This window comes from Anastrepha ludens, chromosome 5 (assembly GCF_028408465.1).
Source record: "Anastrepha ludens isolate Willacy chromosome 5, idAnaLude1.1, whole genome shotgun sequence".
NCBI lineage: Eukaryota > Metazoa > Arthropoda > Insecta > Diptera > Tephritidae > Anastrepha > Anastrepha ludens.
In genome coordinates this window covers 11,182,332-11,201,860 of record NC_071501.1, presented here as the reverse complement: position 1 = coordinate 11,201,860, position 19,529 = coordinate 11,182,332, and the positions used below count along the sequence as shown (strand labels likewise).

Here is a 19,529-nt window from a genome sequence, read left to right as displayed (position 1 = left end):
TTTTCTATTTGGATTATCTTTTAAATTTACTTATTGGTGATATTTTTAATTTATAAAATTATTAATTTATAATTAGTTATTCAGTTCTGAATTATTTGCTTTACGCGCATTTCTTTACTGATTTTTTTATTATTTTTGTTTTAATTATTTTCTGTGTAAACTTGTAATCAGTCTATGCATAGTTTTATTTTTTATACAATATAATTTTTATTTTTTGTTAATATTTACCCACTTTTGGATTATTTAAAACCATAAAATCAAATTTGTTTTGTATTTTGCATTTATTGAAATTTTCATCATTTTTTTTACTAACTGTAACTGTTAATTAAAATGCTTTTTGTTTCTAAGTTTTGAACTTCCCTTATTTTCTTTAGTTGTATTGAATAACTTCAAGGTGCACTGACTATAGGGATGTGAAATACTTTATTATTAATATTTAAGTTATTTAATTTAATTTCGCTTAGATTTTGAATTATTATACTTTTTATAAAAGTAGGTTGTGTGCAAAGAAAAAAGTTTAGTTTCGTGTTTTTCGAAAATTTCAAATAAGCAGTTTTGATAATTCTACTTAAAATGAATGAACACATTTTTTTGCGTGTGCAATACATTTTTTTTATATATTATTCAAATTTTAAAAGCTAAATAAAATAGGTGTGAAATGTTGGGGAAACAATTGATGAAGTCAAAATAACCGCTAAATTACAGTATCGAAGTTACCCGAGCTCATGCCTTGTTAGAGACTCTCATTCAAATAGCACTCATTGTTGTTGTAGTGAAATAAAACACTACCCCATTATTTGTGAGGAATGCTGGGGAGGTAATGTTAAGTGAGAGTGCTTAGCGGGATATAAATCCCGGTCGTTTCGGTAATGTACACCCGAATATCTCAAAAGCTCCCTGATGCAAGTTTTTGGGCGATAACAATAGAAGGTATAATATAAATCCACTGAGAATGTATTTCCCAATAAGATACGAATCCTTCATTTTTCGTTATCACTTTCCAGTTTCCATTTCAATTTGCTGACCAGTCAAGACATGCTAATATCGCGAATTCTACAGACAACTCAACAAAAACTCAACCCGTCTTGTGAAGATGCTTGGCTGAATTTCAACACTTTTTTGAAAGCTACTCTCCGAGAGTTGGTATTTATTGTTACTTTGGAAAAGATCGAATGAGAGCGAATTTTTGAAACATTTTAAATATTCTGCGATAAAAAAGGTGTGGCAACCATTGAGGGAATAAGACCTAATAAACTGTCCGCCTTGACATACAAATTGGAGTTTCGTGAAGAAGTGCTACTGGATTTACTCCACCACTTCGATAAGTCTGACATTATAGTTAACTCAAGATTAGAAATACATCAAGACGAATCCCAAAGTAAGAGTAAGAAACTTCGTTTATCTAAAAACCAGCATAAACACCGATAACAATGTTAGCCTTGAAATCCACTGCAGGAGCTCTCTTGCCAACAAGTACTGCTTTGGACTATGTAGACAATTGGGTAATAAAAACCCCTCTCGACGAACAAAATTAACACTTTATAAGGTTCTCATCATGACCGCCCTATGGTAGGGCACAGAAGCTTGGACGAGGGCAACATCCGCTGAGGAGTCCCTTGGAGTGCTTGAGAGAAAGGTTCTGCGGAAGATGTTTGGATCTTTGCACGTTGGCGACAGCGAATAGCGCAGGTGATGGATGAATGAGCTGTATGAGCTTTAAGACGGCATAGACATAATGCAGAGAATAAAGATTCAGCGGTTTCGTTGGCTGGGCCATGTCATTCGAATGGATACAAACGCTCCGGCTCTGATAGTGTTCAGTGTGGTACCAGCTGGTGGTAGCAGAAGAAGAGAAGGGCCTCCTCTGCGTTGGCAAGATCAGGTGGAGAAGGACTTGGCTTTATTTGGTGTGTCCAAATGACGTCAGTTAGCACGAGAAAGAAACCACTGGCGCGCTTTGTTAAACTTGGCCAAAATTGCGAAAGCGGTTATCGCACTAATCAAGAAAACAAACATCCTTGGCAGGCAAAGGCTAAACTCAAAATGCATTTCTACCATGAAAAAGTTCCTCAAAAAAACATGTGCCCTTAGCGGTTGCAGAAAACTGTAGAGGAACAACACTAAAATGCCAACATAAATTAGAGGAGGAGCTCGGCCATACTTCCAACAAAGGATTTAGGTATGCACGCACCAATTATATAATTGTATGAGGTCCATCGCCGCTATTACAATTTACTTAATACTGTCAAGTAGAACAAGTGTCTTATTCCTTATACAAGTAAGCCTTTCTTTCATATATCTTCTATTTATCTTCGTCCAGGTTGTGATATGGTCGCCGTAGATTTATTGGATTAAAGTTGGAGATTCCTCGCAGTGAAAAAGCGAGAAAGGCTCGATCACTTTGGAATACAAGCCATCGATGTCATTGCCCGACGCTCTTATCGAGCAATCGTTAGCGTAGGAGACCAGGGAGGCTCACTCTGGTGGCTGGGAGAGCTTCGATATGCAGAAGTTGAAATGCAAGGGTGAAAGGATATCACCCTGCGGAACACCTTGCTTTATCCTCCTCTGCTTTTAGTTTTGGTTTCGAAAGATGACTGACGAGTTCCGTCCACTCAAATAGTTCGTGGACTATCTATTTAGCCCTAGCGGGAGAATTGACTGTATCATCTAGAAGCGCGGAGTAGCTGACTGTATCGAAAGCCTTCTTCAAGTCCAGCGCTACTAGGTCAACCCTATCGCAGGGGTCGTTTTGGTTAAGCCCGTGGTAAATTTGGATATTTATGGCGGTGAGTGCTGTGGTGGTGCTGTACACTCTTCAGAATCCATGCTGATTTGTGGCTAGGGTCAGGTGAGGGAGTAGGAGGGCGATAAGACTGCCCTTGGTTGGCGAGTTTCGCATGTTTTCAGTTCCTCCCTGTTTTCCACTTGTTAGGAATTATGAAAGTGACCATAGATACGATTAATACCCTTGTCAGAAATTATACTCCTAATAGAGCTCCAGGTTTTTCAGCATCACCATGTTAAGTCTGTCAGGCTCAATGACTTTGGAAGCTTTTGCTTTGTTTATGGCCACCTGAACCTCCTCGCTGACAAAAAGTAAGTGGGGCACTGTTGTTCGGCAGTTTGTGCAGCCGTCTGTTGGCACGCCGCCTGGATCTGTCGGCCGGAGGATGCAATATAAATTGGTAAGGAAATTTTATCAGAGTATTCCCTGTAAACATATGAAACTTAGAAAAAATATGCTTTGAGTGATCATCAGTATCTCACGAAATGCATTAATTTCGCAAATTACAAAAAAAAAAAAACTAGTGCTCTACATATAAAATTGGGATTCATATAATATAAATGAATTTGAATCTGAATTTTCGATTTGGATTTGAATTTTTGAAGCAACACAGAGTGATTTTTGAAGTGAAACTTCTTAGGCGTCGATGGACGAGCGAGAATGGAGAGTAATATTTCAAGGCCATGTAACGTTTTGGATATTTTCGTTTCGCGAGAGAGAAAAAAGATGTAACGTAGAGGAAAGGGAGAGAGAGAGCTGTACCTTATATATATCTTAGATAAACTTTAGGCTATTTTTCCTGAGTTTTTCCTTGTGGTTGCTAATTTCTAGTGAGAAATAACACTGCCTACGTTTTAGCGCTTGTTTGTTGGTGCAAACGTATAGGAAATATATTTTTGGTGCCTACTTGGCGTTATATTTCCTTGGTGCCTACTTTTTGGGGCATTTTTGGTCCCAATTTTTTGGAGTTTTCTTTGTGCCTACTTTTTGGCGCTTATTTCCGTTTCCTGGCTAGTACTTGTGAGTACTTTAAAGTGCAACCCATTCCGGCGTCGGATTTATTGGTATTGCCTTGCGGTAATTTGTGCCGTTGCTGCGGTCCTAGAATCGCTGGTTTGTGCGGGTGATAAACGCTCGGAGTAGTGCGCGTTGCTGCCACGGTTTGTGTCCGGCGTTTACCTACACCGGTCGACTCTTCTCCGTTTTTAGTAAATTTGTCTATTTGTATTCTCTGCAAATGTTGTGAGTTTATTTAAATATATATTATTTCTCTCTCCCTCTCTCTCACTCTCATTCTCTCTCGAGTCTCTCCCTTTTTCTTTGTCTGCCTTGTCACTTCTGTTATGTGTACTACGCTACACGCACTTTTTTTTTGAGTGGAATAACCAATTCAGCACCTTATCGGGCAAAGCGTGTCAAGGGAATGAGGAATAGAGGCGCTGAATGGTCGAGGAAATGATGTAGGAAATGCTCTATGACAACTTGACAGTACTTGACATCCTATCCTTTTTTTTATTTTTTAAACTGATTTTTCACTACCTTGCACTCTGTCTGTTTAGTACTTGATTTCAGCACTTTTAAGCTGCACTGCATTTCTTATAAAGTTGCGAAAATTGAAGCATTGACTTAAGAGACAAAAAATTTTTTACCTTGGTTATGGTCCGGTTTTATTTTGCATGATATATTTTCTAAAATTCTTCTTCTTGATTGACCCGATAACCGCTTTCGCGATTTTGGCCGAATTTAACAAAGCGCGCCAGTCGTTTCTTTTCCATAATTTCGTTATAATTAACGTAGACTGATTAAAAAATTCCGGTTTCATGGGAATACTCCTGTCAAAGAATCTGGGTTTAATTCATTGCCACTTTACGATTCACACGGAAAAGGTTTCTTGGAGAGTGCATACATCTCTTGGTGAGGTGATACATTTTTTAGTAGCCCCTAAAATATACCAAAATTTCTGCTTTCAGGACTTTCATCGCAAACTTTCATCTGCAAACGTTAACCGAAACCAACTGGAACTATGTATTTACTTCTCAGGCTAACCACTTAAGTAGGTGTAAAACTCTTCTTACACTTTGGGCATGCGAGGTAAATTTTATATGTAGTATGACTTGTTGAGGGCTTAATGAAATTGTGGTTCATATGCGAATATTATCAGTGTACTGCCATATTCAAGTTTTCGTTTTCGCTTGATTATAAATTTCATATTTTTTCAAATAATTTTAAAAATTTTTTTTGCACTGCTCTGTGTGTGTGTGAGTGTGTTTATTTTGACATGTTTTGTTGCTAACTGTACTTGCATTTCTTTTGATCTATCTGCGAACAGTGTCTGCGCTAGTGATACATATTTAACACATGTTCTTGACGAGTTTTACAAATATTGCTTTTGCCTTATATGTATGTATGTATTGGTAAATTGGTTTCCTTTTAAGTATGTTGCTCTATTTTTTTCACATACTGTATGCTATTGTTTTTTTGTTTTTTATTTTTTATTTATTTAATTTAAACTGTTTTCAGCTGTACTTACAGATAATTTGGAATATATGTGTTTATGTATATGTCTATTTTTTTTTCTTATATCTTACTAATTGCTATACAAATGATATTTTTGTTTAACCTTAAGGGGCTTTTGTTTTTTAAATTCTGTTTTTTGTGTTTTATTTTTTATATATTATTTTTTGTATCTTAAGGGTTTTATTTACTTGTTTCAATTTTATATTTTATTTTTTATTTTTTGTATATTTTTTTTGTGTTTGAATGAGCGATTCCATTGCAGATTTTTTAATATCGTCGATTATTATTTAATTTTCTTTTTTCACACAGCTGCTGCTCTTTAGCTTAATATTTATATTTTAATATTTGAAAACACTTTGAATATGCAGTGTAAATATATAATATATATATATATACGTCGATTTTATAAGTATATGCATATAATTAATATTTTTTTAATTTTTTTGTTTTTTAATTTTTTACTTACAAAACTAATCACTACCACATTGCTGACACATTATAATTTTTTGGCGTGACTTGCTAATACGTATGCATTTTTTTCATTATTTTTGCATATTTTTTAACATTAGCATGTACCTAAATTAAATTTAATATAATATTTTTTTTTTCAAATTATTTTTGATTATAAATTCTATGTTTTCATTATTGTTTTGACATTGCAATTTACATGCTAAGCATATTGGGGTTTGCTCTACACATACATATACAATTCATATGTATAATAATTGATGTTTGTTTAGTTTAATATTTTAATTGTTTTTAATTAATTTCCTTTTGTTTAGATTTACACACATACACACCTGCATAGGCTTGGTGTGCTCTGGTGTATGCGAAGGAAAGATATTCTATAAGCCAAGTAAAAAATAAATTGGCTTTTCAGCTTCCCATGAGCATGCATGCATACGAAGGTAGGGATGTCAATACCGGGATACCGAAATTTCGAAATCCCTTGCCCCGAAATTTCGGGGTTAGTAAAATCCCGAAAACTGACATAGCATGCTTGTCTTTGTGTAATACTGTATAGTTTGTATTTTCATATTTTGGTTCACATGCTGGGATCTGGGGTCTCGAAAATTTCGGGACTAGCAAAAATCCGCAAAGTGGCATCGCTAATACATGCATATCTAAGCAAATATGCATAGCTTTGCATAATACTGTACATTTTATCATCTTTTTGTTCACATGCCGGAATCCCGCGTCCCGAAAATTTCGGTGTTTTACTAATCCCGCAAAGTGACATCCCTAATACAAACATAACTAGTATGTAAGCATATATGCATGCCTTTGTGAAATACTGTATAGTGTGTTTTTTCATTTTTTGGTTTTTGGCTCCCGAAAATTTCGGGATTAGAAAAATCTGGCAAAGTGGCATCCCTAATACATACATATCTAAGCAAATATGTATGGCTTTGCATAATATTGTACATTTTTTCATCGTTTGGCTCACATGCCGGAATTCCGCGTCCCGAAAATTTCGGTATTTTACTAATCCCGCAAAGTGGCATCCCTAATACATACATATCTAAGCAAATATGCATAGCTTTGCATAATATTGTACATTTTTTCATCGTTTGGCTCACATGCCGGAATCCCGCGTCCCGAAAATTTCGGTATTTTACCAGTCCCGCAAAGTGACATCCCTAATACATATGTACATATCTGAATACATATGCATGCCTTTGTGTAATACTATATTACATACAATTTTTTCGCTTTTATGTTCACATGCCGGAATCCCACGTCCCGAAAATTTCGGGATTAGATTATGCATGTCTTTGTATAATACTGTATATTTTTCATCTTTATGTTCACATGCCTTTACATATAAATTATAGGTTTCAATAATTATTTTTTATTTCTAAGTAATTTATTTCCATTTGGCTTTCCTTGTTTTACTTGTGTGGCTGTTAGACAATGTTTGTTATTTATTTTTTATAAATATTTTATTTTTTATTTTTATATTTTATTTTTAATATTTTATTTTTATATTTGATTTTTAGTTTTTTATTTAATTTTTATTTGTTTTTAATGTAACTGTGGGTTTCCCGCTATTCCTAAATATACATTCAAGCGCTAACAAATTTACATCTTTTGAATTTTAAAGGCCTTTCTACGTTCTACGTTTTCTACTCACACTAGTTTCATACATACTTAGTACATATTTTTTATTGTTTTCATTTTGTATATGCATAAGGTTCCTGCACCGATATACACTATCCACAACTAACTTGATATACTTTATAGACTTTACTTGTATATGTATTGTACTCGCAGATTGGGAAATGCACTCAATTAAACTGAAATCAACTTTTAATAAATGCAAGAATCCATTAAAGTAATAAGTATTTAAAAATAAACTATCATACATTTTTGCAATATAATACAGTATACTCGATAAGTATTACTATTGACGCTGACATTGGGTTAACATCATTGAACTTAGTATGACGTTGACAATCAATAAATTTGAAATTCCAGAAGAAATTCACTAAACATTTAGTCTTCGCTTATAGTCAAACACTGATCTACATGCATTAATAGTAAAATATTAGAAAAATATATTACTTTTACAAACTAAGTGAGAAATTGGTATACAATTTTATTGTTATTTTTTGTTTATCAGACCAGCCAGAGTTATTAAAGAAGACTGTCAATAATTAGATTTCTTGTTTTACTGTTCGGGCGCCTTGAGCTCGCAATATAAAAAAATGAAAACTAAATATTTGGATACCATTAAAACATTTTAAATCTCCACAAATTAGAATGGGCAATCAACAGTTTCTACTGTTGGCGAAGATGTCTTCTGCGAAGAGCTCGCCATCAGACTCCGGATCACTGCAGTGTTTCCAGCAGAGGTAGCCGCAATCAAAGAAGCAGCTAATTGCTGTTCGCTAGACAGGGCTAGTGACATCGATGGCCTGTGTTCCAAAGTGCACAACTACCTCACCGACCCTTTACGCTTTTTCACTGCGAGGAATCTCCAACTTTCCCCCACTAAGTCCACGGCGACCCTCTTTACCACCTGGACAAAGGAGGTAAAACTGTCCCTTAAGGTAAAAGTCGACGACACACCAATTTCGACTGTAAACAACCCCAAAATTTTGGGTGTAACCTTCGACCTTGGGTGCTCTCCTTCTCAGCGCACATAACCGCAATTGCCACTAAAGTTCAAAATCGCAACAAGGTCCTCAAATCGCTTGCCGGCAGCACTTGGGGCAAAGACAAAGAACTGTTGCTAATGACTTTTAAGGCAATTGGTCGGCGGGTTCTGAACTATGCTGCGCCTGTCTGGTCGCCTGGAACTAGTAACACGCAGTGAATAAAGCTACAGACATGCCAAAATACTGCCATTCGGACAGCGACCGGTTGCCTCCTGATGTCCCCCGTTCAACATCTTCAATGTTCAACGAGGCAGAAATGCTCCCAGTTATGGAGCATAACAAACTGCTCAGCAAGCACTTCCTGCTAGGATGTTACCGCAGGTTACACCCCTGCAGACACCTGCTTGAGCCTGAGCCGCCTCCCGGGCACGTTAGGAGACACCTCTTAAACTGCGCCAACGAAATCCAGAACAAAATTGACAGAAATTTACTGGACTAGACAGTGTTTAGACAGTCAATAAACGACATTCACCGGGAGACCGTCACCACCTTCTTAAGCTCCCGTCCTGTGAATGCCGTAATCGGAGTCCAACCATCACCTATAGCAGATGAAGAGCTCCAGCTTCCCCGTGAGACACGTGTAACACTGGCAACTTTACGTTCTTGATACTGTAGCAGGTTAAACTCCTACTTATCCAGCATCGACCCCGACATACCAAACATATGTCCGGCAAGTGAAGGCACCCCGCACGACACTAACCACCTTTTCACATGCCCTCTAAAACCGACTCATCTAACACCCCTCTCCCTCTGGACCCAACCCGTCGAAACAGCATGTTTCCTGGGCCTACCTTTAGCTGGCGGGGCTTCTATTACTGTTAACAAACAAACAAAGCAGCTAATTGGTTACTCACTTGCGTAATAACTGTTAAGAAAGTAAATATTTACTCCGATAGCCAAGCGGCAATTAGGCTGCATTCGAAACTGTTCAGGGAATGCCTGGTTTCACTTTCGACCGCATCCGAATTTTTTGACATAAGACTCATCTGAGTACCTGGTCATAGCGATATTGCGGGGAAACTGCGAAGCGTATGAGCTGGCCAGACAAGAAATTTGTGAGGTAGTTTCCCCGCGAAGGAGAGGACTGGCATCCCCTTGACAATCTGCGCTCTACTCGTGAAACGATGGTACTCGCGTCAACTCAGCGAGCGCTGGGCAAGTACAAAAATTTCCGACCCCTTGTGGATCTGAGGCGTTCGAGGGATCTTCTGAGAATGACAAAATCTCGACTCTCAAACTTTGCGGGTGTTCTCACAGGTCACTACTATCCGTGAGATACACATGCGGTGAGACTTGGAATTACTTCAAGTCTTTTTTGCGTTAGCTGCTTGCGGGACTAAGATTTAGGCATCTTGGTTTTCACTTCTTTCCTACGTCTGCTGATATAGTAGGTCTTGATACCAAAAATCTCATGAAGTTCATCAGCAGCATAAAGCGGTTAGCACAAGCGCCAATCAGTCACCGTTCCTAATCTACAACAATCTCTGTAGCAGTAATTCTATTAATCGTATCGAGTGTGTTCGGAAGGTCTTGCTTTGCGATCTTTGAATTTTTCTGAGTCTACGCCTTCTTAAACCTCGCTGGCCTCTATAAGCCTTAAGACCTCAGAAGTTTGGAGAAATGTATTCTCATTTTTCCCCCAGCGGGTCAGGGATAAGAATTTGCCAGAGGTAAAATATGCTATGTCGTAAAAGGCGACTAAAATCTAGGGTTGCCACGAGCAGTGTGGAAGCTCAACTGGTAGTGTCTTCGGGTACAAGGTCTGACCGAAGACTTAATCTCGGTACCACGGGGATGAGGAGCAGTCAGAGTTCGCTCTGACCAGTTCTTGGGAACTGCCCTTCGTGTAGGTTTTGGTGGTGGGTGTGGTTAATATTTAACCACATTGCACGTGCGCTTAGTGAATGAAATAAGATCTCGAGTTCTAAATCACTTGATTTTTCTATAGCGAAATATGAAATTGCTAAAACGGTTAACTCTTATTTTTAATCTCTTACTTTCCTAAGTTTTTTAGTGCTTTTAGTATGAATAAATACTGAATAAATACGAAAGAAAGGAAGCTTCCGCGAAAATCATTCCACCTTGAGCTTTCTTGTAACCCTTTACCAACTCTGATCCCATTCAAGTGCTGACCATTTTCGCCATTCTGAAAGTAGGAGAATAATTGATAAAGGAGAAGAGATGGAGCGAGACAACAGATTGGAGTCTTTAGAGGAAATCAGGCTGCACTAATGGCTCCGGGGAACGCAGAGTAAGCCTCAAAGATTGTTCAAGAAGGTAAGAAGAAGCTTAATTCTGTTGCAAGACGCTACAAGCTTGTACTAATATGGGGTCCAGGACAATGCGGCGTTCAAAAATTGAAGTTCCCGATGAGGAGCCGGATAGCACTGAGCATTTTTTCTGTGTATGACCTTTATTTGTTAGAGCAAGTCTACGAATTTTGGGTTCCGATAACATTAGAACGATTGAAACTCGTTCTCTCAAACTGGAGGATGTTTTCAGATGCACCAAAGTAGCAAGAAAATTCTCACATGTCTTACTACCTCTATTTCTCTATTCTATCCTATCTTTTTCGATCTGTTACTTCTCTTCTTTCCTCCTTGACTATCAACTCTTTCACTTTCCAGAGCGTTAAATACAATGGGCTTTTAGCCTGAGTGTTTTAGGGGTTACCAAATCTCGCATTGCTTCTTGGCTCAACTTCTCAAATCTCAATTTTCAAGTCGAATGCTGTTAGTAGAGCTGCTATCGTACTCTATCTTCATCTATCACTTGATGGCTTGTTAAGTCGTGAACAATGTTTGGAGAAAATATCAGTTAATTTTTTTTAGTTCGATGTTATTTACGCTCCCTATCAACAAAACATTTGGAATAATTGCCAATGGTACCACCAAGAACGATCATCTTTGAAGATGAATGATTCATCACCACGATAAACCTGTACGCGCTGCTGAGCAGCTGGCGTATGGATCTAGGAAGACATGCAGATGATATGCTACGAAAGAGCATTGACCTATAGTCGGAAACCGCTGAGCACAACGTAGGCGCTCCTGTACTTTCAAACTGATGCAAACTTCACCTTCAATCGGTTTCAATTCAACCAGGAAAGATTAGCTAATCAGTTTTGTTGCAGCCAGCTTCTGCTAGTGATCGGGAGCTAGCGGCCTGCTCTGGCTGAAATATTTTACGCCTTTGCATTATCTTAAAAAAAATGTTCTTCCTGAATGTCTAGCGGGCTTGAACTCAATGGTCATTCAAAATTGTTTGCGTTATATCTAGAAAACGGAGTGGCTTCACCAAAAGGAGTAGTAAAATAATCAATAAATGTGTAAAGTTTAGAAGCGTATTGCTACCATTTTCTCACTTAACTTATAACGAGAATTAAAATACGTTTTTTTTTACCAACGTACCAAATATCTAAAGGAACACATTAACACTAAGTCTCTAAAAATCTGCTCTCCCTCATCTATTCATAACAACTCTGCTTCACTAACGCTAACTTGTACGCTTTTTTTTTTTGATTATAAAAATTATTCAACCCCACCCTAGGCCCCATACCGCATTTATATTCATATAAAATTTTCCATTTTTTGCATTTTCCTTTTCAACTTTTTGTTCACATACATTTTTAGCGCCTCCAATCGCTTGTGCCATATTCCCTGTCTCCATCACGCCTATACCCGACACCATTACAACGGAGCCACTGACCACTGACCACTGTCTAATCCTAAAAATTAACCTAAACAACAACAACGTGCGCTCACAATAAAACTCACACTGTAACGCCAGCCAGCATTTCAAGACTGACCAAACGGGCAGCAGGCAGTAAAATTGACTAATCTGCCACGATCTACAACTACATCTTGCAACTGGCAGTTCGCGCTCAGCAACATTTTGCGCATTCCGACTTGACTTTGGCGGCTGCTGCCAGCGCTGCGGCCGCTGCGATTTCCGCTGCTTCGGCTGCAGCTTTGGCTGCTGCTTGCGCTTCCGCTTTGGCATGAGCTTCCTCTTCGGCGCGTCGCTTGGCCTCCTGACATTGCGCACAGTGTTTCTCCAAGAATTTCATGGACAAGTGGAACGTATATCGGTGCCGGGTACAACGCCTTTACATTTTATATTCCACAATCTTGTTTGGATTTAGGAATTGCTCACGCTGTGCCGCATCTAAATGCGCCACGGTGCGACTTAAACCGGATGCGGCAGTCGCTGATGAGGAATGTTTTTGCTGTTGTTGTGGCTGTTGCTGTTGCGGCTGCTGGTGTTGCTGCTGCTGGTGTTGCTGCTGTTGTTGTTGTTGTTGGTGTTGCTGTTGCTCTAGCTGGCGTTGTTGCTGTTGTTTATTTTTGTTGTTATTTTCCGATTGATAGTAGCCGCCAGCGCTGAGTACACCAACATTGACGCCCGCCACCACAGGTTGCTGCTGATAGCCGGAGTATTGCGGATAGTAAGGCGGTGTGGTATGTTGTGTGGCGGTGCCTAATCCACCGCCACCACCACCTCTTCCTCCTCCTCCTCCTCCTCCTCCTCCTCCTCCGCTCATTATGTCTACAGTTTGCACATTTCCGCCAGACTGGTGTTGTTGTTGTGGCTGCTGCTGATTTTGTGTGTGCTGATGATGGTGATGGCTGGTGCGCGGCTGTTCCGAATGAAGAATCGGATACTGTTGCTGGTGTGAGTACTCTTGGGAGGTGCCACCGCCTAGACGCGCCGCCGCCTCATCATGCAGACCTTCGCCCATTTCGCCATCTCGGTTGTGCGCGCCGCGTATGCAAAGTTTTGTAAATAGCCAGACGCGCGTGCGATACAGGAGATAGCAACAGAAGTGCACCACAAAGACGGAAATGACGGCACACACAGTGACGATGATAGCCTTGCCCGGTTTGGTCCAATCCAACATGGGATAGATGTAGACATTGTTTTTTCTGCAAACAAGAATTAGTGGCGCTGGTGAGTAAGGAATCAAGTATTTGCAATGGTGCTCACGAATACTATGCGCATGCAAACAACGGTTCTTGATTTGTGAATGGGTGATTTCAAAATTAAACTGTGCGTGGTTTCATGCCGATGTGGAAAACAGAACTATTGTAAAAAGCGGTGTGCAGGATAAGATATGACGCAGTAATAAATCTGCTACAAATAATAAATTAAATAAAGGACAAATTAGAAATAAAATATAATGAATGAAAAATAATAACTAACAATAAAATAAGTTTTATGAGAAATGCCGATGAGAAATCAAAAAAACAAACAACTTTCAATGAACAAATGAAAACGTTTCTACTAAATTTGGATATTTCAAACCGCTGAAACAGATGTAGTTAAAAAAAATTATTTTTCAACTAAATCCCAAATATCTAAAAAATGTAAAGGGGTTTCCAATAACAGGTGTTATTTTGAATAGCCAGGTATTTCGGTAGATGCCACTTTTGAAGCTGTCATTTTTTGATAATTGGCAAGTAGAAACTACGCCAATAATAAAACTGGAACGATATACGCTTAAACAACGCATTGAAATTATTAAAATTCGCTATAAAAATTGTGAAAATTTGGCAGAGACGGTTCGTAAAACTCCAACATTTTTCGGTCATCGTGAAGCACCTTGTCGGACCTCCCACCGCAATACAGAAATTGGTGAACCAATTCGAGCTGTTGGGACAAGTTAGTGATGTAAAGAATAAAACCCGTGTACGTCGCTCAAGAACAGCCGAAAATTGGAAATATTGCTGTTGTAGCCGAAAGTGTTGAAGAAAACCCAGGCTTGTCCATTCCTCGTCGTTCCTTGGAATTAGGTATTTAACGTCACACAAACGTCATTACACCGTATTTCGCATAAAGACTTGTGTCTTAAGGCTTATAAAGTCCAGTTAACACAAGAACTCAAGTCGGCTGATCATCAATAACAACGACGTGTCTTTGCTAATTGGGTCGTTGAAATGCATGAAAATGATCCGAAATTCCGTCGAAAATCATCTTGAGTGATGAGGCCCATTTCATCCTCTGTGGCTTCGTCAACAAGCAAAATTGTCGGATCTGGGTCTCAGAGTTACTGTTGAAAAGCCTCTCTATCCTCAACGTGTGCCTGTTTCTTGCGGTTTATGGTCCGGCGGAGTCATTTGACCTTAATTTCTCGAAAATGAAACTGGAGCAACAGTTACGGTGAATAGATTGCGCTATCCAGAGATGATTAACGATTTTTTATGGTCAGAATTGGATGGTATTGATCTGGACAACGTTTATTTTCAACAAGACGGCGCTACGTGCCACACAAGCAACGACCCACAATCCCACAATGAGTTGGGCTCACGGGAATTAGTATTGGGGTAAGTACTAAGGGGTTAGGACACTGTAGTGATGGGAAAAATAAACAAATTTTGTGTGCCTTCTACAGCGGTACAATGAAATAAGTACAAATTCTGAAAAATAAATAGTTTTTTTAAAGTTGTATAGAAAATAGCAACTTTTTATGAATCAAATCAAGAAATCTATTCCTACTTCCATAAAGAAAAATCTACTCCTACTTCCATTTAGAATTTGCAGCTATAATTTCCATCCAATCGAGTCTTCAAACTATAAGTCTGGCTAATTTCCAAAAAACACCGAGAAAAACTTCACTAAATTTTTCGGTACGGTACGCATCGAACTAAGAGCGGATACACCAAAATTTAAAGCAGAAATGTTTCGAAAAATTTTCCACTTAAACGCTCTGAATCTCCAAGCTCTAAGGTATTATTCTCTAAAATCTTTTAGGTAAAAAAAAAACGAAAAAATAAACACAACTTCTTTGAGGTCGTTTTTCCAATAAGGGTTCCTTGACAGATCTCGCGTAACTACCGTCCAACTAAATACATAATTTTTTCAGTATTCATTGACATTTCATCATGGAAAGTTGAAAGATTACGTCTCAACAACCTTTCCGATGCTATGTGAAAAGTGTTCATCGCGCGCTCGGGTCAACTTATGGTGTACATAACCGTCCTACCGGGCGCACTATTCGGCAAACCATCGGAAAAATTGAGAATAATTTTATATTATTGGATGATACTCGACCGATTGGACGACGTACAGCCCGAAGTGAAGAGAATATTGCGGCTGTAAATGAGAGTTTTGTCGAAGACTCGAACTTGGCTTATCTTATGGCACAACTTGGACGTTCTTACCCAAAGATCTTGGCTTGAAAGCATATAAAACATAGCTAGTCCCAGATTTGAAGCCGACCGATCTGCCAAAGCGTCACAATTTCAGTCGTTAGATTCCTGAAAAATTCGTCGCAGATCCGCATTTTTGGATGAGGCTCAACGATGAGGCTTATTTTTGGATTATCGGCTACGTTAATAAGCAAAATTGCCGTATTTGGACTAATAAGTAGCCCGAAGTCATTCAAGAACACCTATTACATTCATTGAAAACAACTGCGTGGTGCGGCCTAGAGGCTGGAGGAACCATCGGCCGATATTTTTTCAAAGACGAGGCTGCGACCTATGCAACAGTGAATGGCGGATGATATCGCGTCATGTTAAACGACGTAATCTGCACAATATTTGGTTATAACAAGACGGCACTACTAGCCATAGAGCCCGTGAAACAATGGATAATGGATTTACTGCGTTGTCGTTTCGGTCAGCAATTTAACTCTCGTCTCGGACCAGTGGATTAGCTACCAAGGTCGTGTGATATCACATTTTTGGACTTTTATTTGTGGGGATATGTAAAATCTTAATGCTTTGTGGATAAACCAGCTTCGATTGAGTCATTGGAAAGCAATATTACTAAAGTTATTCGCGAGATGCCGACCAAAGTCCTCCAGTGAGTCATTCGAAATTAGTGTTTACGGATGACCGAATTACGGCGCAGTTGCGGTACACATATCTTTAAAAAATGAATGGCTCAACACAAGAATAATGAAGATAGCCCAGTCAAATTGAATTTTCGTTGTTTTGAAATCGGAAGCCTCTAAATTGAACACCCTTTACAAAAAAATTTCTTCTGGAGAATGTTGGTTTGGGGGAAGAAGAAAAGAAAGTCGCGAAAATATATGTAATTTAATTGATAACCGTTTTGAACATCCTACTCGATCATTTTGGCGGGTCTAAGGCGAGCCTAATATTTGCGTCGATGCTGCCCACACCATTTCAGAAGCAACAATGCGTCGAATGTGCGAATGTGTAACTAAAATACGGACGAATTTACGCAACGGATTGTTACTAGAGCCGAAACTTGGATTTATTCCTATGTAAAACTGTGGCTTTGGGTATATTTTCAAATCAAAAATAAAATAAAATTCATACTACCGTGTGATGTGTAAAACGGGTGTTCAAAATGTGCAATGTGTGCATTGTGTCACCTCGAAAATTCATATAAAATATGCCGCACTTACCTATCTGTGCCGCCAGCTAAGAAATAAATACCGGTAAAAATGCCATACGCCAAACCGATGCCAGTCGTAAAGTAGACATGACTCAATTTGATCGGATGTCCGACAATAGCTAAATCGATGAGCATAATCACCGAATTGAACACATGCACCATTATATTTAAAGCGTCTATTTTGTGAATTTCTGAAATGAAAAAATCAAATTCCATATCGCAAATTAGTCATAGACAATTCAACGGCGGTACCTGGATCGTGCACCAAAAACCAATAACACATCGTTATGATGAACGAATACACAGTGGCACACGTGTACAGCACCCAGTATATGTGATGAAGACGGCTCTTCCTCGCCTGTCGCACAACCTCAAAATCTTCACGCTCCACCATCATGCCCTGCGTCACAATCCACGCCGCCAGCCATGCCTGCACTGTGCAGAAGAGCAGACCCCAGTGTGTCAGGTAGATCCACCATTTCGCATAGTGGTTTTCGAAGTGTTCTTCGGAGCGCCCGATATCGAGTAGTGAGCAAACGAGCGCGGCCAGGCAGGTAATTGCCGTTATCCAGCGATAAAAGAGATAGACAATGCGCACTTGGGTGTTGCGTTGCCACTAAATGCATGAAAACAAAACGAGACGAAAATATTGATTGGAAAATGCAGAAAAGAGGAATTCAAACAGTGATCGGGGGGTTACTAAGAGCACAAGAAGTCTGCTAAAAATTAAAGTTTTAAACGTTGCAACGTTGGGAAGTGTGTCTTATTTTGCTTTTTGGAGTATAGTTTACCTGGCATAAGTAGAAGTTGTGCCGGTGCACGTGCTCCGGCGTGAATTTGGGGAAACAACTATTCCACAATCGGCTAACCATCATTCTTTTTTGGCCGATGCACGACGTCGGATCGTCAGTGATGTTGTTGAATTCCTCGCAACTGTCGTCGTGTTGCGGTAAACGCGTCGTTCTTTGTTGTTGGTGGTAGTAGTGTTGCGTCTGTTGCTGTTGCTGTTGGTGTTGTTGTTGCTGGTGTTGCTGCTGGTGCTGCTGATGTTGTGGTGACGTCTTGTTGCTTTGTATGGACAACTGCGGATAGAGAAAATCCGTCGGTGTCGGTGGCGGCGTCGCCGCTGGTATTGGTGATTCGCTTGCGATACTATTCTCTGGTGCAGTGATAGTAAGCGCCGGATAGGAGAATGGACGCAAAGATCTATTGAGCACTGGCGAGAGTATTGGCTCTTCCTCTGCGTCAATGTCGACGTCGTCGAGTCCGATGAAATCTGCGCTATCGAGATTGAAGTTGAGGTTAGTGTTGGTGTTAAAATCAAGTCCAAAATCGAGTTCGAGTTCAAGCGCGCGAACAAGTTCGTCGTGCACGTCCGCTTCGGGTTCGGGTTCCGGTTCTGGTACCGGGATATCAAGATCTTCGATATCCTCGACGTTAAGGCCCAAACCAATGTCGAGGCCAATGTCGCTAGCGTCGTCAACGTCGCTAACGTCAACACCGACGCCGACGCCCACGTCGAGATCGAGATCAAGATCGAGGTCGAGCTCAAGATCGGTATCCGGCTCAGGTTTGAGTGCCGGCGATGGTACGCTGCAATGTGCTGCAACGTCCAACAAGTAGTCGGCAGCAAGGCTGCTGCCACGTCGCGAAGACGACGGTTTGTAAGCGTAAGCGCCAGAGTGTAGCGACGCTCGTTCGTATTCGTAGTCACTGGTATCGAGATCGAGGCCAAGTCCCAGGCCAAGTCCCAAACCGTATGTACTGCCACAACCACCAGTACTGCTGGCCGCAGTCGATGTGGATGCGAGCAAGGGGCGTGCGTGAATCGACAGTGCTGGTGAGGTGCGCCCGTAATTTGCGCTATGGGAGCCGGCAGTGAGGAAATTGCTGCCAATGCTACCGCTAATACTGCCGCTGCCACCACTGCCACTCGAGTGGTACCGACGATAGTTACGTCCGATTGGTGTGAGACCACCTACGCCACTATCGCTGCCACTGGTGCCAAGGTATGCGCCGCCGTAAGAACCGTACGAACCGTAAGCGCTGTACGTCGAACTGTGATGACTCGGTGTGTGGTGGTTCGAACTGGTATTGGTTGGTGGCGGCGGCGTTGAATAATAATTGCACGGATGTTGTTGCTGCTGATGTTGTTGTTGCTGTTGTTGTTGTAACTGCTGTAGTTGATGTTGTTGGATGAGTAGCTCTTGCTGTTGTAGATGATGCTGTTGATGATGTGAGTGTTGGTGAAGATGTGTGTATGAGGGTGCGGGCGAATGGGTCGGTGTGGAACGTGAACTGGTGTTATGATAATTATGATTGTAGTTGTAGTTGTAGTAGTTGTAATGCTGTGGCAACTGCTGATACTGTTGATACTTTTGCTGGTACGGTTGATGTTGATACTTCTGGTACTGTTGGTACTTCTGGTACTGTTGATACTGCTGCGGTATGGGGCCACTAGTTGGCTCTGGACGAAAGTAAAGCTGCGCGTAATCCAATGTGATGGTGTGGTGACGGATGGGTATGTGTTTATATGGAGGCGTTGTTACTGATTAAAATGCTTGGTGTGGATTATTAACGTTTTATTTTATGCTTTTGGTAACTTGGTTTTCCTTTTTTTAGTTTGTTTTGGTTTTTTGCTCGTTTGCGTTTCTCTTTCGCTGTGATATCAATTGAGCGATGAACGTAACTGCAAT

At 40.0% G+C, this 19,529-nt stretch overlaps 1 protein-coding gene across 1 annotated transcript; it reads right to left on the bottom strand.

The window, feature by feature from the left end:
• Positions 1–209: 209 nt before the first annotated feature.
• Positions 210–19,382, bottom strand: LOC128863543 (uncharacterized; the record flags this gene model as incomplete). The annotated part of the gene is made up of 4 exons (XM_054102759.1): positions 210–13,391; positions 16,844–17,024; positions 17,086–17,449; positions 17,625–19,382. Coding segments are annotated over 4 exons (3,120 nt in total), but the record flags the coding sequence as incomplete, so codon positions are not given.
• Between the last annotated feature and the right edge of the window lie 147 nt (positions 19,383–19,529).